The sequence below is a fragment of the Mus caroli genome, unplaced genomic scaffold, assembly GCF_978045245.1.
Source record: "Mus caroli unplaced genomic scaffold, Mus_caroli_1 scaffold_1, whole genome shotgun sequence".
In the NCBI taxonomy this organism is placed as follows: Eukaryota; Metazoa; Chordata; class Mammalia; order Rodentia; family Muridae; genus Mus; species Mus caroli.
In genome coordinates, this window is record NW_028227256.1 from 21,053,719 (window position 1) to 21,078,465 (window position 24,747).

Genomic DNA, 24,747 nt, shown 5'->3' on the forward strand with positions numbered 1-24,747 from the left:
AGACAACATATGACATAAAGATGGGACCTAGAGACTAACTGAGAAAAGCGAACTTGGGATCAGGCTCTGGGGAAGGCTCCAATGTGGTCTCCCGAGCCACACGGCATAAACAGCACTAGCGTAGAATGCTTGTCCACTCCCAGGCCTCTGGGTGGATGACAGGTATAGAATTCCTTCCCTTGAAGGGACAAGTCTTTTGGGTAACACTTCAGGTCCCCTTGTGCTTATCTTTGAACATGAGGACCTTCATACCTCCTATAGCAGGTTGGCCTGACATCAATGAACGGGAGTGAAGGCATGGAAGACTGGATATACAGAGCCTCGGACAGGAGCACAGTTCAAATAAAATTCTGGGCAGTCAGTGACATAGCCTAATGAAGATTCTGTTTAGAGGGTAGAAGTGGGAGGGGCTACATGAATAGCCCTGTGTATTTGTCACTCTTCCTACTAAGGTGGTAAGATAGCGATAAAAGCAATGTAAGGGAGGATGGGTTTATTTAGGCGCATGGTTTCACAGTTCCTCATGGTGGAAATCACAGCCACAGAAGCACAGGGCAGCTGGTCACACTGGAGCCAGTTAGGAGCCAGGAGAGAAAAAAGGATGAATGCCCACTGTACTGACTAGGTTTATGTAAACTTCACATAAGCTAGAGCTGTCTGAGAGGAGGGAGCCTCAACTGAGAAAATGCCTCCATGAGATTGGGCTGTAGGCAACCCTGCTGGGCATTCTCTTAATTAGTGACTGATGGCACCTAGCCCGTGGTGAGTGGTGTCATCCCTGGGCTGGTGATCCTGGGTTCTAACACGGGTGCTCCCATAAGCAAGCCATGGGGACCCAACAGGTAAGCAGCACCCCTCCATGGCTTCTGCATCAGCTCCTGCCTCCGGGATCCTGCCCTGCCTGAGTTCCTGTCCTGACTTACTTTGATGACGAACTGTGATGTGGAAGCATAAGCCGAATAAAGTCTTTGCTCCCCCAAATTCTTTGCTTAAGGTGTTTCATCCACAGCAACAGGAAGCCTAACTAAGACTCCCATGTTCAACCAGTTTCCTTTTTAAGCAGTCAGGACCCAAGCACAGGTCATGAGGCTTCCCTCCTTCAGGGCGGGTCTACCTCAATTGACTTAATTTACTTGATCCTGAGAGCGTGTTGACCATCCACACAACATCGCCCTGCCATACTCATTTATGGCTGGGAAGCAGGAAGGCGATGGCGGATCGCAAGGAGTAGAAGAGAGGAATCCGAGTCGACTCTGCTTCCGGTTGGATACTGAGTGCTGTCATTTTCACCACAGCCACTTGTTTGCAGTAAGCCGCGAACCTGATAGTCTTCAAGTTTTCTCATCAATGTTTGATGGATGTGAATACCAACATTCTCATGCCATTAATATACCTGATAAAGGACATAAGATAGATTACTTTTAAAAGACCTCTTATATTCATCTATTTTGTGTGTGCCTCTGGAGGTCAGAGGGCAGCCTGAGGGAGTCCGTTCTCTCCTTTCACCACGTGGGTCCCGGGTATTGAACTAGGGTCATTAGGCTTGGTGACAAGGGTCTTTACCTGCTGAGCATCTTGCTGTCCTAAAATATGATAATATTAACAGAGATTTTTATTATCTCATATTTTGCTTAGCAAGTATGTGAGTGTGTGTATGTGTGTTTTCCTAAGACATGATCTCTCCACTTAGCCCTAGCTGTCCTGGAATATAGACAAGGCCAGCCTTGAACTCACAGAAACACAACTGCCTCTGCCTCCTGTATCCTGGGATAAATGGAATGACTCTCATTTACTGTATATTATATACGTTATTGAAGTATATAAACTCTTTTCTCACATATTGTGCTAAGTAGTCTAGACCAGCACAGTTTTGATTTCTTATGATCAATTCAACTAACAATTCAAAACTAATTTAACATAGTATTTTTCAAAATGTTAATTTAATGAATGTTCACTAATTTGGTTGACTAAATTACAGGAGATTTTCAAAATATTTTTACTTAGCAGAACTGACAAGAAAGAGAACAAATGTTGCCCATGGCTCACAAGCATTTGGAGCTCCGGTTTCTGGACCTCTGCCACCTCTTCTGGTCTCTAAGGCCACTGCATGCACACGGGGCTCCCAGACACATGCAGGTAACAGTGACACACATGAAATAGAAATATCTTTTTAAAGAAAGGAACTTACGTTGGTTCATAGGTGACAAAAGCAAATCGAGTTTAATTAACATGAAAATTAGCCTCTGGTCACAGTTAATTTAAGAATGATCTTCCATTGGCCAGAGAGTTGGCTCAGACGTTCAGAGCACCTGTTGATCTTGCAGGGGACCCAGGTTTGATTCTCGGCACCCACCTGGCAGCTCACAGCCATCTATAATTCCAGTTCTAGGGAATGCAGTGCCCCTTTCTGCCCTCCTCAGGCACCAGGCATGCATATGGTGTGCATACATACATGCAAGCAAAATACTCATACACATAAAATAAAATACATTTAAAACTTTAAAAAGTTTATCCTCTTCAATGATTTCAGCTATGCCTCTATCAAACTGCACTTACAGTTGACGTCATTTAATGATCAGCCCACTGCACTGTCTGTCTGTCTGTCTGCAGTGTTTATTAGCTCTGCACACCCTTTCTTTCTAAGCAATTCACATAGCCAGGGGGCTGCAGGCCCAGCCTCAGCACCACAGAAAATGTGTAGTGCTTGAGATGTGTAGTGGGTCTGGCCCAGGTATCGATGGGATAGGAGCCGTCGAGTTATCAAAATGAACACAACAGAAACTTCTCCCCCTGCTTTTCTAATTTGCTGTCTTACAAATACACATTTCATTCTGCCCACCGAAATTATCACTGTTTTAAACTAATGATTCTTTCATGTGAAGATATCAAAGTAATTTAATTCATATATTTCAAATTTTGCTTTTCTTGATCATTCCCACAGGACGGCCTAGTGATCTGGAAAAATCCATTCAGGGATCAGAATAGGGAACACAAGGAAAGCCATGCCTTTTGCTCTGCTGTGAATGGTGTGCACACTGAAACTGTCTGTGGACATCTACAAGGGTGCCTCAGAAAGGGATTCTTGTTTGCTTGGAAGGGAGTAGGTTCTTACTATACTGTCCAGGCTTTTCCCAAACTCTGCCTCAGGGTGAGATGGCTCAGTGGCTAAAGGTGCTTGCTGCTAAAAGTCTGACGACCTGAGTTCCATCCCAGGAATCTAGACAGTGGAGAAAGAACCTACTCCTGTACTAGTTCTTCATAACTTCTCTGTCTTTGCACACGCACACACACAAACACACACCTGTGGTTTTCTCTCAGGAACTCTAATATGCATGGATTCTGTGATGGTTTGTATATTCTTGGACCAGGGAGTGGCACTATTTGGAGGTGTGGCCTTGTTGGAATAGGTGTGACCTGGTTGGAGTAGGTGTGTCACTGTGGATGTGGGCTTAAGATCCTCACCCTAGTTGCCTAGTTGCCTGGAAGTCAGTCTTGCACTAGCAGCCTTTGGATTAAGATGTAGAACTCTCAGTTCTGCCTGCGCCATGCCTGGATACTGCCATGCTCCCACCTTGATGATAATGGACTGAACCTCTGAGCCTGTAAGCCAGCCCCAAGTAAATGGCTTTTTTTTGTTTGTTTTTTGTTTTTTGTTTTTTTTTAATAAGACTTGCCTTGGTCATGGTGTCTGTTCACAGCAATAAAACCCTAACTAAGACAGATTCATTTATTTAATCTACTCAAGTGTCCTGCCAACTAGTATCATCTCCCATTTACACAAAAGGATACAGACGTACAAAGACATTGAGTAACATGTTCAGGATTACATAGACAGCAAGGAGTGGGGGCAGGACTGGATTTAGCTCATTTAGCTTCAAATGCAATATTCTGTCTCATTACTGTGGCCTTCATGAACTCTACTGTATTATTTAACCTACACTTAAAGTCACTATGAGGCCTGGGGGGTGACTTACTGGGGCAAAAGCTGACTGCATGAGCCTGAGGTCCTTAGTGCTCCACCCCTGGGACCTATGCGGAGGGGAGAGAACTAATCTCCACAGCTGTCCTCTGACCTCTGTGCTTAGGACCACATACATGCACACACGCATGTACACACACATGCACAGCACACATACACACAATTGTTTTAGTGTCCCAATTTGGTTCCTATTGCTTTAATAAAACATGTACTAGAAGCCGCTCGGCGGGAGGGAAGGGTTTATTCCACCTCACAGATTATACAGATGTAATAATCCATCACAAAGGGAAATCAAGGCAGTAAGAGCAGTTCCTCGAGGCAGGACCTGAAGCAGAGGAAAGCCGTTTAGTGGCTTGCTCCCTGTGGCTAATTCAACATGCTTTTGTATACAATCCAGGACCAGCTGACCAATGGTGGCACTGCCCACAGCAGGCTAGGCCTCCCACATCGGTCATTAGTCAGGAAACCGTTCTACAGACTTGCCTACAGGCCAGTCTGATAGACGCATTCTATTAACTGAGGTCCCCTCTTCCAAGATGGCTCTAGCCTACAGAAACATGACCCAAACTAACCAGCACACCTAGTCTTAGAAATGACTGTGTAAAAGCCACTTTACTGGGGCTGGGGAGACAGCTCTGTGGTTAAGAGAGAGAAGAGCTTTACAGAAGGCCTGAGCTTGGTTCGTGGCAACCCAGGACAGGAGGCTCACACCAGTCCATAACCCCAGCCCCAGAAAAATCTGCCACCCTCTTCTGGCCTGTGAGGGCAACTGCACTCACGTGTATGTACACACAGACACAGTACTTTGGGGATGGGGAGGAGGGGAAGAGATGGCACAGAGGTCTTGGCACCTATTGCTCTTGCAGAGGTCCTGGGTTCAGTTCCCAGCAACCAGGGTGGCTCACAACCACCCACAACTCCAGTTCCAGCGGGGTATAATGCCTTCTTCTGGCCTTCACGGGCTCTAAGCACATACTTACATACAGAAAAAAACTCACTCATACTTACAAAAATAAAATAATAAATCTAAAGAAAATCTTCAAGAGGTCTTTATTTACATGTGTATTTTATAAGCAACTGATTAAATAAATGGCAAAGACTTGCTGCTCCCATCCCAGACTCTGCCCTGACACACGTAAGGTGAGGTTAAGACGCTAATGGAAGCGTTTCCACATTCCTGATCTGTAGCAGCATTTGCTACTCAAAGCTGTCACATGCATTTTAGGACATATGATGGAAATTACACATTTAAAGGATACAGAAAAGAAAACAACTTGAAGTAAACAGTTCAGGTAATGATTCTTCAGTTGTGAGACTGTGTGACTTAAAAGTCAATGCAGCGTCCTTTCCGCTCCCAGTCTCCATATCGCGTAGGCTCTGGGCCCTTGGGTCCACCTTTTTCTTTGGTAACTGGATTTACATCATCCGGAAACTCTAAGGAAGACAGAAATATGGAGAAGGCAGTCAGCACAGATGGAGAGAAATGGTGTGGTCAATGTTGAGGACAGGACTGCATGATCTAGGTGTGAGTGCCTGGGTCATCCCAGTCTTTCAAGGAGCTGTGATGGGGCTCCTTCTCTTCTGCCCCCAGAACTTGAGCAATGCATTTTCACATTCTATCACCCTTACCACCGACACTAGTGACCCCCAACTCTTGTTTGCTTTCAAGTCTAAAAACCACTGGACAGTAGTTTCCTAAGTGGTGCTGGACCCGACAGGAGGGAAGGACAGAGAACAGACAGCGGCTTCCCTGAACTTGGAAGGTTCAGAAACAAGATCAATGTCTCCATTTGCTTCCCAATTTTGCCTTAGTGTTGAACTGAACAAGGTCTGTCTCAGCTGACAGGTTCTATTTATGAGCATCCCTGCTGTGTAACAGGATTTTGGCGTCAGCAGATGGTTTTAGGAATATAAGGTATAATTATGAATGCATACATGTATTGCATGTTCCTGATAAAAGTCCTCACTATAAGTCCAGCCAAATTCTGAGAATTTCATTTTTTTTTTCTTTTTTTGAGACAGGGTTTCTCTGTGTACCCCTGGGTGTCCTGGAACTCACACTGTCAACCAGGTTGGCTTTGAACTCACAGAGCTCTGCCTGCCTCTGCCTCTCAAGTGCTAGGATTTGCCACCACACCTGGGCAAGGATTTTAAATTTTAATTAATCAGTCAATTTGGTATTATTGCTGTTTGGCGTTAGGTGTTACTAATCCTGTGCATGTTGTTGTTAAATCCCGGGGTCAAACGACCCTTTGGTTACAACCTGATTCTGGGCTTTCAATTCTCAGCTCTTTATACACAGTAACTCGCTCACTCCATGTAATAACCACATGAGACAGGAAACAACACTGTCCCCATGTCGCAGGTGCACAGAGTCGTTCAGTGTGGCACTGAGACTGAAGGCTGAGACCGAGCCTGAAGGCAACCAACCCACACGCCATCCTGCTTTATGTGTGTGTAGAAAGAGCAGATGAAAAGCCAGCCTCTGATCCTAAGTGGTATATTTTTGGAAAACTCAAAGATCACTGCCCCCAAATTACACAGCCCCTCTGCAGACATACCAAAGAAGATATGGAATCTCACCCTGAAACTTTCCAAAGGTTTCGTCCTTTTTGTGTCCTTGCTGTACCATGACTAACTTTCCCTACCCTTGGCATTATTGTTTTCTGGAGATCATCTGTGATGTCCCTGTGAACCCCTGTAACTAACTGAAGCTTGTCTTTGTCCCTCACTCCTGGGGTTGAGTGTGACAGCTGGGAATGTTGAGGCAAAATACACAGCCTGTGTGGCTTACCCAGTAGAAGCTTGGTTGGGCTGGAGTGACCTGTGGACTGTCCCTTCTGAGTCATCCAAGGGAAGGAGGGAGAGAGTGAGGCTTCCAGTGTCTCTCATAAGGGCCCTGCTCTCACCCGTATGATCTGAACCTATCTCCAAACACCCTCACATTTGGGGTCAGGGCTTTAACATCACTGGGAGAAGAAAAGAATAAGCTGGGCTGGGTTTAGTGTGTACCTGCAGCCCCAGCTACTCAGGAAATGAAGAGGGGAAATTCTTGAGCCTAGTAATCCCAGGTTAGTCTAGACTACGAGACCCTTTACACACATACACACACACACACGCACACACACGCACACACGCACGCACATGCACATATGCACGCTGTGACGCTTCTCAGTGCTGACATCTACCACCAAACCTTGACGGGCTCTCTTCTGCTGAATCCCACGCCACATGCCTACCCAATGCTTGCCTCTAGAGTGTAGTAACTCACTGTTCTATCTTGCTCCAAAGATGAATACTGGATTATAGTTTCATCCACCCCCAGCCTTCATCATCTCAACTCCATACTAGGGACAATCACACACTGAGGCAACCTAAGGAGGTTCATGTTACTTTGACCGACACTAGACCTTCTTATCCCCTGAATGTTTCTTCTTCGAGTCAGCCGTACTTGAGCTCTCTCCTCTGGGAGCACAATCTTCCCCTTTCTTATCTCTGCATTTGTTTAATTTTTGTGCTTGTTGTACCCAAAAGTTTCCTGAATTTCCCTTCTTCTACTACCACCTACCATAATCTCTTACCGCTGCCGTAATTTGCTAACCTACCTGCTTTTGCCTCTTACATCTCAAGCACATGGGTACAGAAGCTAAAGTATCTTCTAACGCAGGCCCTCTTCTCTTCCACAGTAGACTCAGCAAAAGAGCCAGGCATGGAAGATTATAGAGCCTCGCATTTATCTAAAATCCTACAAAGAGCACAGTGACAGGGGGTGGGGGCAGATCAGTGGGTGTGGAAAGAGGTGGGGTTAGGATTGATTAAAAAGACACAAAAGATCACCCTGTCATGTTAACCTCATGCTGCCTACATGTCCGCAAACATCTGGGAGAACTCACCGACTCACATACATAGATCCCACTTAAATAAAAATGGTTAAGCAATCCCCAGCCCAAAGTATTTTTAAAAACGAGACCACACATGGCGCACGCCTTTAATCCAAACACTTGGGAGGCAGAGTCAGGAGGATCTCTGTGAGCCGAAGTCCAGCCTGGTCTACACAGGGAGCTCCCGCTCAGCTAGCCAGGGCTACATATTGAGACTGTAACCAAAACAAGTCTTTCTTTCCTCCCTGAGGTAGGATGTCATGTGGCCCAGGCTGCATGTCTTCAACTTGTGACTCTGCTTCCATCTTCCTTGTGTTTGCATCACAGGCCTGCGCCACGATGTATGTGTTTGGAAGGAGGCCAGAGAGGCCGGGCCTGCAGGCCTCTCAGGTTTGCCTTCTTCCAATGACTTAGCCCCACTTCCTTCACTGACCACGCCCAGATTTAAAGTATTTTACTTACATTGATTGCCTGTGCGTGTGAATATGTGTGTTGTGTTTTGTGTGTGCTACGGTGTGTGTGTCAGAGGATGGTATTCAGGAACTGGGGCTTTCCTGTGTGTGTTGGAACCCCTGGGACTGGACCCACTGGTATTAAGAAAGTATCTTTAGCTACTGAGCTGTCTTGCCAGCCCCTAACCTCAGATTTGGCATGAAAAAGCCTGACGTTCTATTAATCTACCACCTATACTTTATGCTGAGGCCAAAGAGGCCAATTAGCCATGTCTGGCATGTGCCACATTCTGTGGTCTCTCTGCATGGCCATACCTTCCTCTCTCTTAAACATCTTCCCAGCACATCTATTTGTCAAGGTTTTACTTTTCCTTTCAATTTCACCACACTACCCTTTTCTGATCTATTTAGTCTGCCGTGCTAATTACCACCAGATGCTCGCAGATAGCTATGTATCTCATCTTCCGCTTACCTTATTTATTATTTATTTTTTTATCACAGGACAGAGTCTGGTAATGTATCCTATGCTGACCTAACAATCACTACACCACATTAGCAGCCTCCTGGGTAATTCCACGTGTAAGCCATCATGCCTGGCTCCTTTATCATCTCAGTAGTGAGACATATGCTCAGCAACAGGACAGCCTAAAAATTTTCCTTAGAACTGGGGCTGGAGAGACGGCTCAGTGGTTAAGAGCACTGACTGCTCTTCCAAAGGTCCTGAGTTCAAATCTCACCAACCATATGATGGCTCACAACCATCAGTACAGCTACAGTGTACTCATATACATAAAATAAATAAATAAATCTTTAAAAAAAGGAACAAAACCAAGACTTAAAGGAAACAAGTTAGATATGCTTGCTTTGGGGCTCTACTGGGAGGGCAAGAGGGAACGAGTCTGAGAAGTTAAGGGAGAATCACAGGGACTTGGCTTATAACTGGCTACAGGAAACAGTGGGGCTCTAATGAATGACCCTGGACATTGGACTTCTATGAACTGGAGGATGGAGACTATTAGAGAGGAGAGCAGAAGGAAAGAGGCTGGCGGAGGAATTAGGTGGGGTGAAAGCATGGGCACAGGGTATGTTGAATTTCAGAAGCAGCCATTTTGAGATGTTTGGAACACACACAAATCAGACAGGACAACTGAGAAGCATATATGAGAATTTAAAGTTGTCTGAGGAAGGTACGGATCTTCTGAGGATGCTTAGGGCAGGTGTGGACAGAGGCCTGGCAAAACCCACATTCAGATGTTGGCTTGAGACAAATGAGTTTGCAAAGAGCCCTGGGAGAAATGGCAGAAGCAACAGGGAAGATGAAGAAAGAGGACCAGAAGCTGAACTGGAAACTTCCAGAAGTGCTGGGTTGACACAAATGAAGGTTGTGGACTGTTCAAGGAAGGCTGAAAGCTTGTCTACTGGCACTCTAAGGAATGGTGGTTTGAATGTGATTGCCGGGCACTAATAAATGAAGAGACTGATACACATTGCCCCACGTCTGCCTCTCGTCTATCTCATGTCCTCTCTCTAACAAGCAGGACCTGAAGCCCGGATGCCAGCTATGCTTTTAGCATCTCAGCCTGCAGAACTGTAAGCCAACAATGAACTTCCTTCCTGGTTTTCATTTGCCTATATTTCTGTAAGCAGCCTTGTGGAACAGTTAATCTCGACTGTCAACTTGACAAGATGTAAAGTGACCCAGGGGACACATGGCCAGGAGTGAGCTTTCGGAGAGAGAGAGAGATCCACTCCAAATGTCCACCCCATACCACGGCTGGGATCTGGAGGAGGAGAAAGCAGAGCTGAGCACCAGCGTTTGCCTCTCTCCGCTTCCTGACAACAGACGCAAGGTGACTGTCAGTCAACTCACGCTCCTGCCGTCACGTCTTCCATCACGATGGACTGCACCCCTTCTTAAACTGTGAGCTAAACACACATTCCTAGTGATGAGAGAAAGTAACCACGACACCCCTTCCCCATGCTCCTCCCGGCAATCACAAACAACTTGTCGGCTCATCAATTAGACAGAAGCATTTCCTTGATCTACTGGTGCCCTATCTGAGGTGGACTGAGCTTTTAAAATGTCTCCCCATGAGAAGTCACCCAATGCAATCAAAGTGGGAACAACAGGGCTGGGGCAACGGCTGGGAGAACCAGAGTTTGCTTCCGAGCAGCGATGCAGGGGACTCACGACTGTTTTCATAACAGCTCCAGGGATCCCACGGTTCTGGTTGCATGCACATATCCACACAGAAAGAGACATGCATGTACATATATGCATAATTAAGGTAATAAAATTAAAAAATAAAAACAAAGGTAAATTATGTTTAGTTTATAAAAACATTTAAAGCTCTTCATTCTTTTTTGTTGTTGCTTCTGGCTTTTTTTTTTTAAAGGTTTATTTATTTATTATATATAAGTACACTGTAGCTGTCTTCAGACACTCCAGAAGAGGGCATCAGATCTCATTACAGATGGTTGTAAGTCACCATGTGGTTTCTGGGATTTGAACTCAGGACCTCCGGAAGAGCAGTCAGTGCTCTTAACCACTAAGCCATCTCTCCAGCCCTTGGTTGTTTTTTTTGTTTGTTTTGTTTTGTTTAAAAGTGTTTCTCGGTGTACCCCCTGCCTGGCCTGGAACTTGCTCTGTAGACCAGGCTGGCCTTGAACTTAAGAGATTCACCTGGGTGTGCACCAACCCTGCTCATCTTGAAGCTATCTGGCCTGGGTCCTTAGCTACCGTGTTGCCGTGAGAACAATTGTGTTGAGCTGTTTCCTATCTAAACATCTAACGGTCGCTCTGAGGGGCTCAGCCGTGGGTATCTGAGCTGAGCTTGCTTACCAGCCTTCTCTTCAGGGAGCTTAAGATCAGAAGTGAGAGCCGAGCCCACATGTGGCTGCTCTGGCCTGACAGTAGCTAAGAGATGCTCCTCTCCTTTAGTGAGCCGGTATGAAGGAAGGTTTAATATTAGTTAAGAGAATGGGAGCTGTCTTGATATGCAGTTCCCATCGTTTTCTGAGGGCCAGCTTCTTCACTGTACCTTAACGATGCCTCGGCTTTCCCCTGAACGGTAGTCATAATCCTACTGCAGCTGATTCTTTTTCTTTCTTAACAGCCAAAAGTTTTCTCAACAAATGCAGGTTTGTGATTTGTATCAAAGATCTCATCTTATATGTTTTACCTTTTGAGTAATAAAAGCATAGTAAAAACCAAATAAATAAACAACCCCTCCCCTGCCCAAAACCAAGTAAGTACTAAGAACTTAGAAGCCCTTTTTTTGAGACAGTCTATGTTGTCCGGGCTGCTCTCACATTCCCGATTCTCTGGCATCAGTGCTGGTACTGCAGACATGTGCCACCGTTTCTAGCTCTAGAAAGACTTTTTTTTGGTGGTGGTATGTATATGCATGTTTAATGTGTGTGTGCCACTGTGTGTGCACCCATGTGCTTGTATGCATGTGCATGCTGAGATCAGAGACTGACTTCAGGTGTGTCTCCCTTCACTGTTCTCGACCTTAGACATTGAAGCAAGGTCTCTCATTTGAGCTCAGCGATTGCTGACTTAGCTAGTCTAGGTAGCCAACTTGCCCCAGGGATCCCCAGTGTCTTCTGAGTGTGAACTTATAGTGGGTTGCCTGCCGCAGCCACTACCACAAGGGTGATGGGATCTGAACTCTGGCCCTCATGCATGTCCTACAAGTACTTCATGCACGGAGGCATCTCACCAACCCAGAACTTTTTAAAAGAAGTAACAACTACACATATGGATAGTACATATGGTATTTTTACTCACTATATCCTTTATAACCGATAATAACAATTATGACCATATTTCACTTCTTTCACCTTTTCCAGTAATGAGCATCGACCTTGCCATGTTAAGTATGGACACGGGTTTACTAACCACTACTCACTCTGCAGTGGGTCTCTCTCTTCGGGTGAATCCTCCAGTGAGTCAAAACGACCGAGTGGCAGCTTTGACTTCTTAAGGGCTTGCTTTGCAGGCTCAGGTTTTCCTTCCTGATAACTCATTTTCCTCAAAGAATGATTCAGAAGAGATGGTCCTAATGGAGAAAGAAGGACAAAGGCATACAGTGAAAATTCCTTTCTGAACACCTACATTCTACACAATAGGGTATTTCCCTTCATTCTACATGGATAGGATATTTCCCTGCCTTGGAGATAACCAATGTTACAAGTTTTCAAGAAGAGCTATAAAGCAATGAGACAGTCAAGCATAGGGGAGATAGTTCAGCAACCTTAGACTCCACCTAGTTTGGACTATGCACAGAGTCCTCTTCTAATAATGTACTTGGCAGCTTAGTTTCCTTATGTGTATATACTATGCACACATACCTTTCTCCAAGAGATGCACCTAACAACCTCTTAGTGACATAAGACACCCCAAGACACCAGGATGTATGTACATTCCTCTTTGGACAATGGGATTTTCTCTTCTCTAAATAACAATTGTACTCTCCCCATGTTCCAATACTGGGCCAGAAAGGCCCATCTGGCCTATACTGGGTTTTGGTGCTTACTCACTGTCTTAGTCAAGGTTTCTATTCCTACACAAACATCAAGACCAAGAAGCAAGTTGGGGAGGAAAGGGTTTATTCAGCTTACACTTCCATACTGCTGTTCATCACCAAAGGAAGTCAGGACTGGAACTCAAGCAGGTCAGAAAGCAGGAGCTGATGCAGAGGCCACGGAGGGATGTTACTTACTGGTTTGCCTCCCCTGGCTTGCTCAGCCTGCTCTCTTATAGAACCCAAGACTACCAACCCAGGGATGGCACCACCCACAATGGGCCCTCACACCCTTGATCACTAATTGAGAAAATGCCTTACAGCTAGATCTCGGGCTGGAGAGATGGCTCAGCGTTTAAGAGCACCGACTGCTCTTCCAAAGGTCCTGAGTTCAAATCCCAGCAACCACATGGTGGCTCACAACCACCCGTAATGAGATCTGACGCCCTCTTCTGGAGTATATGAAGATAGCTACAGGGGGCTGGTGAGATGGCTCAGTGGGTAAGAGCACCCGACTGTTCTTCGGAAGGTCCAGAGCTCAAATCCCAGCAACCACATGGTGGCTCACAACCACCCATAATGAGATCTGACTCCCTCTTCTGGAGTATATGAAGATAGCTACAGGGGGCTGGTGAGATGGCTCAGTGGGTAAGAGCACCCGACTGCTCTTCCGAAGGTCCAGAGCTCAAATCCCAGCAACCACATGGTGGCTCACAACCATCCGTAACGAGATCTGGCGCCCTCTTCTGGAGTGTCTGAAGACAGCTACAGTGTACTTACATATAATAAATAAATAAATCTTAAAAAACAAACAAACAAAAAAAAAACCAGCTAGATCTCATGGAGACATTTCCTCAAGGGAGGCTCCTTCCTCTGTGATAACTCCAGCTTGTGTCAAGTTGGCGTACAAAATCAACCAGTAAAACACTCAGTAAGACAAACTGAGCCAAAAAAAGTGTATTTTTTTTAAAGGAAAATCTTTTATTTACTATGCCATGCTAATTTTGGCAGGTGTATTATTGAAGTCAGATGCATTATGAGAAGGAACATACACAAAAATTGATAATGCTGCCTAAAATATCAATCAGAGTGAGAACCGCCCAAGCTATGCCCCTTACTTCCATCCTTCTCTTCCTGTAGCTCCATAAAAGACCAGAGGCAACGAATTGGGCCTCCTTCACTCTGGCCTACTGATCTCTTGCAGAGCAAGGGTTTAAATAAAGTGTCCTTGATATTTTATAATCAGTATGGGTTTTAATTTCAATTCCTTGACTAAGGAAGCACCAGGCTTGCCCTGACCCTGACAGCAGAATCATTAAATCAGCATCAATTAAGGATCCATTGTGCTGGGGCCCGGGGAAACACACACCAGCAGGTGTAGCAGTCTATACTGATGTGTCTAGAATTGTCCAAGGATGCACGAGGATACATTTCAGTGTGGTATGATCTCGAACTGTGAGTTGCTAGAAAAAGCAATAAATACAATCAACATAAAATCCTTTCCAGGAAGAAAACATCATACAGGCACTTAATGGAAAAGGTCTATCACATTCGTACACGGGTTTGTTAATGTTTCTTTTGTTTCAAAACACTGGAATGCTGGATAAACAGAAATAAGGATTTGGAGCGACCCTTTCGGTTTCTCACAGATTATTTAAGATTTTAACAGCCAACAGGTATTAAGTATTTGAAGGGAAACATTAAAAAGTAAAATAAAAACCAGGCCACTTGTTATGAAAGCAGTAATTCTGTCTTTGGTTTACATAACTTCTCAGGGTTGTCATCAAGTAAACTTGCATTCTGCGTGCTCTTTGATATGATAATTGAGGGGTATATTGAGAAAGAATGCAATAGTTCTGAAAACGTTAGCTTCTACAGAAAGACGAGGGCATCTCTTCTAACAGTTCTTGGCTTTGTGCAATTTTTATTTTGTTCTTTGCTCTACGTGTGCACTTCCCCAACGTTTGAACCAGGCTGACCTTGAACTCAGAGATTCTCATGCCTCTGCCAGCCTAGTGCTGGGTCTATAGGCATGCGTCCCTGGTCCGGGTATAAATTATTCTTGATGTAAATAAACCTGTAAATTAATGACACCGGTCTTTTCCATACTTTTCTAGCCACATCTAAGAGCGAGGCGCTTTTCGAAACCCTACGCCAAGCACCGCGAATGCTTCTGCAGCCACCGCGGCAGCGTCTCCGCGCCTGCGCCCTCGCATTTCGGAACTCGGCTTCCCACGCGGGCCCCCAACTCTCGGGACCCCGGGCGGATGGCCTTACTTGCTGCTCTCCAGACGAAAGTCATCCGTGAAACGGAAAGGATCGTGGAGACCATTGCGCCGGCTCCCACAGCGTCTGCGCACGCGCACCAAGGTGGGCGGGGCGCTCCACAAGGGGAGCCCGCGCCTCTGCGCAGGCGTCAATGAGGGCAGAGTAGGGCGGAGCTTGGTTGTGTCCCTGGCCACCCACAACTGCTCAACGGCCTCGGGTAATCCTGAATTGCCTAGTCCTCAACCTTGGTCCTGCACAGTACCTGGGCAGCGCTCTTAGCCATTCCGATGGACTTAAAAGACAAAACCAAAAGCCTGCACGAAAGTAATAAATTCTAAAGTTCACACCACCTTAGTGTATGATGCTTTAAGGAGGGAAGTTCAAAGTCCAATACAGAGATGGAAACTTGAATCACCCTAATTTAATTGCTCCATAAATCTGTAGTTAAAAATACCTAACATAAAACATTTAATTAGATTACAGATTCCCACATTTTAAAAAATTTTTAGTACGTTCAAATATTGTCATGTGAATTGATTATTGAGATTGTTCCATGACAAGGATCTGTTAGAAATTATTTTAAAACACTGAGGCTGGAGAGATGGCTTCTCTTTCAGAGGACCTGGGTTCTATTCCCAGCACCAACATGGCAACTAGTTTCTAACCCCAATTCCGGAATGTCTGACACACTCTTCTGGACTTTGCACTAGGCATACACATGGCATGCAAACTTGCATACATACATACATCGTTCCAGCAAAGCACTCGTACAAAAGAAATCTTTTAAAAATATTGAGCTTAAAACCCTTAAAGTATGACAGCTAAAAGTTTCCCCCCATTATTAGAAAAAAAAAAAAAAAAAACAAACTGATAGCTGGTCAGACGAGTGATCCATTAAATTCCCATCTTTCGGTCAAGAGTGCTGACCCCCAAGAACACCTTGATCACCTCACCTTCCCCCTAGCACAGCTCAGTGGATCCATTAATACAATAGCCACAGTGATAAGAACAAAGACACCAATGTACATTTAACTGTCTTTCTCTTCCCAGGACTTACTGGCTAGCACAACTGACTTGACCTGTGCCTTTTCATCACTAGAGTGGTTTTGTGTTGTTTGTTTTGTTTGTATTTTTGTTTTTGACGCAGGAGTGCTGTCTACATGTATATGTGCATGCCAGAAGAGGGTATCAGATCCCTCTATAGATAGTCCTGAGTCACTATGTGGTTACTAGGAATTGAACTCAGGTCCTCTGAAAGAGCAGCCCATATTCCTAACTCCTGAGCCATCTCACCAGCTCCCAACCTGCACTATAGTATTAAGCAGCCTGGGAGACAGGGCTGACTTCAAGAGAATCAATTCACTTATCCAATTATGAAGAAGGTAGCAATTTGCTCTTAAATAATTATGTTTGAATTGTGTTAGTTTACAGGCAATTCCACTAGACACCTCCCAGAGACCTAGCAACAGCTTGTCTTCGCCTGCTACTACCTCCAGCTCTGTTCCCACATTCCCCGCTGGTCTCTCCCCTTTTCTGTCCTTCTCTGTGCTCCATCCTCTTCTCTGCGCTCATGGCTCTGCTCCCACCGTCTACATGTTTGCCTCTACCCTTCTCCAGGTCCTCACTCCCCTTCTCCCCCCCCCCCCCCCCCCAATAGGAGATCTATTGCATGGTATAAATTCTCAGGGGCACACCTTGGCATGCTACCACTAGGTATGCCCTTACTGCATTATATTTCGTAACAAATTGTTTTCCTGATTATCTTTCCTTTCATACAGTTCACCTGTGGCCTTAGTGAATGCTTTGTACTATATAAAGTATCCTACACAAATTGCATATCAAAAGAACTTTTTCCTGTGGATGTAAATCAGGGGACTACTATTGAGAGGATCCACTGATCGTATCAATTATTCCATCTTCCAGGCACTGGCCTCCTAGGATGATGGGCTGATTGGGGTTTGGAACCAGGTGATCATAAACTTGGATGTGCTAGCCCTAAAAGATGTCATATACTCCAAAGATCAGTCTTGAGATCAACTTGGGTTGAAAGAGTTCCGAGAGTAGAGTGAGGAAACACCCTGGTTACTTCTTAGACACTTCCGATGTTTTACTTTCCACTTGAAGAAACAATCTACCATACCCTGTCACTGCCTGTTATGGCCCACTGTACCAGTGATGTGAAATGCCTGTAATTCTGCTCCAGCTACACAAGGCTTGGGCAATGTATCATCTGAGTGAGGTAACTCGGACTCTAAAGGACATGCATGGTATGTACTCACTAATAAGTGGATACTAACTGAAAAAAAAAAAAAAGTGCCGAATACTCAAGCCCACAGAACACAAAAAGGTCAACAAGCTGAAGGGCCCAAGTGAGGATGCCTCAGTCTCACTTGGGAGTGAGAGGAAAGCAACCACAAAGGGGAAGGGAGGGACCTTTGAGGGAAAAGGGATGAGGAGGAGTGGAGAGGGGAACATGATCAGTTATTGGGTGGGGGAAGGACTGAAATCCCTGAGGGCCAGCAGAAAAAATGGAAACATGCAATCTCTGGAGGTAGGAGGTTGTGGGGACCCTTCGGAATGTACCAGAGACCTGGGAGGTGAGAGACTCTAAATGCCCTACACTGGGGACCGGGAACGTATAGAGCCCACCTCCAGCAAGAAGACAGGGCATCAAGTGAGGGATGGGGTTGCCATCCCACAGTCAAAACTCTGACCCATAAATGTTCCTGTCTGAAAGAACAGCAGGGATGGAAATGTAGAGGATCCTGAGGAAAAGAAGGTCCAGTGACAGGCCCAAAGTGGGATCCAGCTCAAGGGGAGGCTCCAAGGCCTGACACTAAAACTGAGGCTATGGAGCCCTCACAAAAAGACCTATCATGACTGCTCTCCAGAAGACCCAACAAGCAGTTGAGTCAGATGCAGATATTTGCATCCAACCAATGGACAGAAAGAAGCTGCTGACCCCTGAGGTTGAATCAGGGAAAAACTGGAAGGAACTAAGGAGGATGGTGACCCTGTAGGAGGACCAGCAGTCTTAATCTGGATCCCTGAGATCTCTCAAACACTGAACCACCAAACAGACAGCACACACCAGCTGATATGAGGCCCCCAACACATATACAGCAGAGGACTGCTGGGTCTGGTTTCAGTCAGAGAAGATGCACCTAATCCTCAAGAGACTGGAGGCCTCACAGAGTTTAGAGGTCAGGTGGGGTCGGGGGCAGGGGTATCCAAGTGGAGACAGGAGGGTGGGGAGGAGGTGTGGGATATGGAACAGTCAGAGGGTGGACCAGGAGGGGAATAAAATCTGGAGTTTAAAATAAATTTAAAAAAGAAAGAAAGAAAAAGAACAAAAAGGGATTATCTTCCTCCACAATTAAAAGGCGAGGCTTGTAGTAGGGGTGTCCTGGTATGGGGCTACCAGAGACCAGCCATTTTGTGACACTGTGGAGGTGAAGCCTGGATTGGTTTGGCGATCCTAGAGATGTGTCACCTGTCAAGAAAAGCTGTAGAATCAGCCCAAGAGATTTAAGTTGCTGTGAGCAGGGATGGAGGGAAGAAGAGTCATCTAAGTCCTTTGGAAAGGACACAGGATATGGAGTGTGCTTTGACTCTTCACTCGTCTCGTCCTCTGTAGAATGGGAATGTATATCCTGTGCCATTATATGCTGGAGGATGTTATTTGCTTTTTGCTTTTACATGGGGGTTAAGAGATTTCCTTGAGACTCAGGAGCCATGGACTTTGAGACAGTATTGAGACTGAAAGACTATGGAGACTTTTAAAGTTGGACAGAATATATTTTGCATTATGATATGGTGCCGCAGACCCTCTGGGCCTCTTTGTCTTCGTGGAATGGGTCTCTGGGACAGGTGGGCAAAGCATCGGATGGGATGAATGACAGACAGATGCACACAGGAGAGGTTGTGTAGAATTTGAATGTAATGTCAAATCGAGCATCAGACTTTTTATGCAGAAGACAATAAGGAAGTTCGGTGACATACCCGCAAGGTACAAAGAGGTTACTGGAATCTTACATAAAACAGAGGAATGCAAACACAGAAGGTCTAACAGGAACCACCTGGGATAGACTTCATTATTAACTGGGATCAAAAAGGGCTCTACCTAACATTCGCTTAATCTTAGAAGCCAGGGTCAAGGGCTTCGTGCCCTTGCCATAGTTCTTATTTTAGTCTATTGTATAGTCCACCTTCCCCTCAGGCCATTGTAAATATGTGTGTATGGGTGTAACTCAGCTATAGTCTTAGAAGCCAGGTGTGAGGTCTTTACTCTCCTAGGGCAAGGGCTTTCACACCCAAGTCATGGTTCTAACTAGGGAGTTCTGTTTTAGCTAACCATCTCATGAATAATGCAATACTCTAAAACCACAGCCCAATCTACTTCCTAAACCATTGTAAATTCCTGTATATGGGAGCGACTTGGCTTTTATTCTAAGTGATAGTGTAATACCAGAGGCTATTCTAAATGTCAGTGAATAGCAACATTTTTACTGAATTTTAAGCCCATGGTCTTGCTCAAGGACGTTCTAGGACTGTTGAAACACTGGCTTTAGCTATGTCAAAATTCAATCTTAAAAGGCACTTATAATAGGATAATACTAAAAGAGAGCACGTGGATCCATACACTAGACTAACTCGAGAATGGAAGATTAATGTATGGGTTAGAGAGAACGCCAGACTCCAAGAGCGAGTTTCTGTGAAACTCTTTTGCCTCGTGAGCAGCTTTCAAACCTCAGCCTGTCAAGCTGACTCGACTGGAGAGCGTGGCAATATGGCTAAGGCTACGGGGAGGGGTCAGGGAGTGAAATGTGGTGATTTGAATGAGGATGACCCACCCACGGGCTCGTCTATCTGAATGTCTACTCCCTAGGTGGTGGAGCTGTCTTGGGAAGGACTAGGATGTGTGGTTTTGCAGGAGGTGTTACTAGGGGTGGGCTCTGAGGTTTCAAAAAGCTCATGCAAGATTTAGCATCATGCCTGTCTGCTTCCTGCCATGAAGATCACAGAATAACCCTTTAAGACTGTTAGGCAAGTTCCCAAGTAAAGACTTTCTTTTTAAGTGATGCTTAACACTTAGTAACAGTAACTAAGACACTGTTACTGAATATAGAAGTGATGGTTCCGATCCTAATTGTTAGACTGATCACTAATGAAGCAAATGATACCCATAGTGGATGACAGAGATCAGGTGAGGGCACGCTTTACATGCTTCATTGATGACACCTGTCTCTTCCTGAGAGCAGTTGGCAATGCTCACTGGCAAGGTCATATTTACAAGTCAAAGGTCAAAATCTGAGTTTGGTGTGTAATTGGTACCGTTCTATCTGTTCTTACAGATGAGGTCTAAATGATTGTTTTAAGTCAAAGGATTTGCCCAAGGTCTTACAGCTACAGACTGGCCAGTTTATGCTAGGACTCGGGATCGACCTGTTTTGAAGGTGTCAACACCTTCCCTGGGCCACACTTACAGAACTTCATGATGTTAAAGTGAGGCGAGAAGCATGATTCTTTCTACATTTGCCCACTTCCTACTTTGGAAACTCAGGGTCAGATACATTTGCTGTCCTTCATGACCTTAGTACATGACTGGCACAAAACACAGCCCTGGTCAGCTGGGCATTCCCACCAGACTCTGAATCCAGAGGAAGCATTTGAAAGCCAGTGCCCACAGGTTCTCTGCCATCGAGTTCTCGAATCTTCCTTCACTCTTATCACGGTCAGATGACATTTGAACTGCATTTTCCTTTGGCTGCTGTCCAGCAATCCTGTTCTTTAGCCTTTTCATCCATTCTTTGACAGACCTGCTATTCTTCCAATGCCTAAGTTAGTCATAACTATGTACTGTGTGCATCCAGGTCTCTTTCAGAATGTCACTTTATGGAGGTAACTGATTTTCCTGATGAATCAGGGATTAAGCATCAGATTCTAAACCACAATCACTTAATTAACTATGATTCTTCGAGCTTTCCTTTAGGTATGACTTATATGATTATGAATGAGGCCTCTGTCAAGTCAGAAGGTGTTTAAACTTAAAAGATCAACTACCTAACCTAGCCAAACATAAAAATTAGGGAGCAAAAAAATATGGTTGACAATGAACGCATTGTTTTCCATCTACAATGCCTTTGGTAAATTTATTGCTTAGTTCAGTTAATAAAAATTTTGAATAACTTTTAAAAAGTAAATAATTATAAAAAAATCAATGAAATTCTTTAAGAACTTGGTATATCTGAAAGATTACACTATCGAGTTATGGATGAAATCACAGGCAGCCATTTATCACTTAATGATGGGAACACATTCTAAGAAGAGATCTGGGTGCTGCAGTGTCAGGACACCCTGAGGTTGGGTGGCCACGCCACTGACAGTGTTATTCAGGCCACTGCTGCACGCCTAAGCATTCTGGGAGTAAGCAAGCATTACAAATGTCATTGCTATCCCTCCAGAAAGGCATTGCTCATTTATTAACATCAGAGGCGATTAACAGGATACTAAAAATAAACATGCACCCATTATACATAACACAGACTCAACAACCCTTTGTCCACAGCAATCGGTGTAGGGAAACAGTCCTTTCCACCCACCCTCAGTGCATTACTGTTTTTACAAGTAAAACAGGAGGAAAAATAGTGAATTTAATGCTAATCAGCACCTTTTGTAAAGACTCAATATTTCCATGTATCAAAAACACCTGCATCTGTACCACCAAACATGTAAAGTTAATTGTCTCTCAATTTTAAACTGAGTATTTGATTTACGTGATTTTTTTAGCCTGATAAATTTTAATAGTATCTAAAAATTATCTAAATTCATAAAAGTCCTTCATAAATTTCCACATTTAATTATTATATACAAGGAGCTCTATGAAAAGGGTTACAGAGCTGCTGCGAGAAGTTCAAGCAGCATTATTAAATTCAGCAAAATTACAGCCTAACCACGGCAGAGGGCAGTCAAAATCTTTATACACTCGTCATGAACAAGAAAAGTTCCAGTAACAAAAGTCAACATGAGAAATAATGTTGAAATTACCAGTAAAAATATATTTTAATAAGCATGACACATTTAACAGCAACAATATGATTTTATAGAAAACCTTTAAAACATTGGCATGTATGAACCACCTGGTTTGATCAAATGTAAATTTAATATCTTAGGATTAAAGAAGTTGATTTCAAAAATACATTTTAGCAGCCATTATTTTACTTCCAGTTTAAACAGAATAAAGTGTTAAAGGTAAAATTTACTGTCCACTAAAAGCCCCAAATTAGAGAATTTAAAATACTATGCTAGCAATAACAGCTTTTAATGTGATATAGTCTGAATAAGGATCGTGGAAGCCAATAATAAATGATCAGACATACACATGGGCACAAGGTTCACTGAAATACTTAGGTAGCAAAATATATGAATAGAAAAGTAAAAAGATAAAATTAAAAAAATATTGCACAGCCACATTACCTAGAAAGTAAAGTTGATGTTTAAAAGGCTCTACACATGGATGATATAAATTATCTTCCATATAAAAAGGTATAAATATGTCATAAACTTAGCATCTACACAACTATAATACATTATTTAAATCACTGCTGAATGAGGTAATTGGTAAGTCTCTAATGATGCTTCGGTCCTACTGAAAATATTTGAGGGCAGCAACCAGGAAAAACTTCTCTAAAAATATCTCAGAATCAAGAACAGCTATGTGTGCAGCTCTTCCGATGAGTGAATCAGCCGTGTTGGGCAATGCATTAATGACATTGTACCGAACCAAATTACAGCCTTTGCTTTGTAGAACTGGGCGAAGCAAGTTGTGGATCATTTCGGAATAGATTTGTCCTATGAAGTAGACAAAAAGAAAAATTATTTGCATAACTTAAAAAGTCTATGTCAACGTTTCTCTAATTTATAACATTTATTTTTTTATTTTTTTTTATTTTTTATTTTTTTTTGGTTTTTCGAGACAGGGTTTCTCTGTATAGTCCTGGCTGTCCTGGAACTCACTCTGTAGACCAGGCTGGCCTCGAACTCAGAAATCCGCCTGCCTCTGCCTCCCGAGTGCTGGGATTAAAGGCGTGCGCCACCACGCCCGGCTTATAACATTTATATTATTCCCATATAAAGCAGAAAAGTATCATCAAATTTGTTCTTTAGCTATTATTTTGAGAATGTTTAACAGGAAGTATTTACGGAAATAATAATAACACCTTACCTGGCCAGCTCAAATTCATTATACACTATTTTGTCAATTTTTAAACTCAGAACAAAGCATGTAAAATTTTTCTTTGAATGCAGTCAATTATAATTTGCTAAACAAAGGAAATAAGCTGACTGTGATAATGTTTTCATTAGGTAAAATAAATTATTTTATAGTCTAGCAAGAACTTTTTGACAAAGAACAGCAACTCCGTCTTGTCAGAACATGAGTTGGCTCGCAGAGCTGGCTCTGGTCTGGGAGGTTATTGAGCACTTTTCAGGCTCTCTACCCACCATGTATTTATATTTGAAGTTTGATTCTTTCACCCATCATTAAAGGAGAACATGGTGTTTCTCTTTTTGAGCCAGGCTCATTTCATTTAACATGGTGATATCAGATTTATCCATTTCCCATGGACACCATGATTTCATTCTTTTTTAATAACTGAATATGTACCACACTTTCAGAGGTCAGAAGAAAAGGGAAAGCATGAGAATAATTAGATATGTACTTCACAGAAGCAGAACAGAAGTGGAAGGAGACCAGGAAGGGAGAAGGGTAAGAGAGAGAATACAGGGAAAACAACATCACAGCGGACCCCACTTTTCTGTATACAAAACAGACAACACCTCGAATCTGCCTCAATTCAAAGATGTACTCCTACTCTCTGCTCCTTTTCTTTTTTAATATTTACTTATTATTATTATATGTAAGTACACTGTAGCTGTCTTCAGACACACCAGAAGAGGGTGTCAGATCTCATTACAGATGGTTGCGGGCCATGGTTGCTGAGATTTGAACTCAGGACCTTCGGAAGAGCAGTCAGTGCACTGAACCTGCTGAGCCATCTCTCCAGCCCGTCCCTGCTTCTCTTTAAGTTAATTCATACAAGGGGTTTAGCAGGTCATGTTAAGCAGAAGAGATAAAGATTAGACATATGAGGCTTGTAATACTAAGGATGGGAACTACTGTAAGGTGCAAACCCACTGCTGACACTGCATCTGTACTGCTTATCAGCGATGGGTAAGCAGCTAATGCGTCCATGGAAGGAGCAGCTTAAGTATGATAGATTACACGCAGGATGCAGCCCCGAGGAATGACAAGAATGGAGTATATAGAAAAATAAATACAAAGAGACATGCATTAGAAGAAGACTAATAACACATAAGTTGACTGCCCCAACCCAAAACAACAAAAACCCACAACCAACCAACCAACCAACCAAAATAACTACAACCAGTCCTTTTCATTCCCTTCCTTCTTCAGTTTTTAATGGGATTCAAACTGTTTTTGTGTGTCCATGCTATTCCTACAAGTATGTTTAAAAAGGAAGACTTTTTGTTGTTGTTAGGTAACCCAGGAAGCTGCAGTCCTGCAGCTCGGAATCTCACTGTTGAAAGACATCCATTTCCTTTTGGCTGCCTATGAA

General features: G+C 43.8%; 2 protein-coding genes across 9 annotated transcripts in view; both read right to left on the reverse strand.

The window, feature by feature from the left end:
* Positions 1 to 5,006: 5,006 nt before the first annotated feature.
* On the reverse strand, positions 5,007 to 15,216 carry Sdhaf4 (succinate dehydrogenase complex assembly factor 4). The gene is made up of 3 exons (XM_021170986.2): positions 15,119 to 15,216; positions 12,227 to 12,376; positions 5,007 to 5,413 (listed from the first exon to the last, which is right to left on the reverse strand). The coding sequence occupies exons 1-3, from the start codon at positions 15,171 to 15,173 to the stop codon at positions 5,304 to 5,306; spliced, it is 315 nt and encodes a 104-aa protein (XP_021026645.1). The 5' UTR covers positions 15,174 to 15,216; the 3' UTR covers positions 5,007 to 5,303.
* A 3,825-nt stretch (positions 15,217 to 19,041) lies between these two features.
* Positions 19,042 to 24,747, reverse strand: part of Fam135a (family with sequence similarity 135 member A) — an 85,457-nt gene continuing 79,751 nt past the window's right edge. For all 8 annotated transcript variants that reach the window (XM_085836077.1, XM_085836078.1, XM_029475903.2 and 5 more), the window contains one exon: positions 19,042 to 22,960. In XM_085836077.1, the coding sequence (XP_085692203.1) occupies positions 22,755 to 22,960 (206 nt within the window). In that variant the 3' untranslated portion in view covers positions 19,042 to 22,754. The remainder of the gene's footprint in view (positions 22,961 to 24,747) is intronic.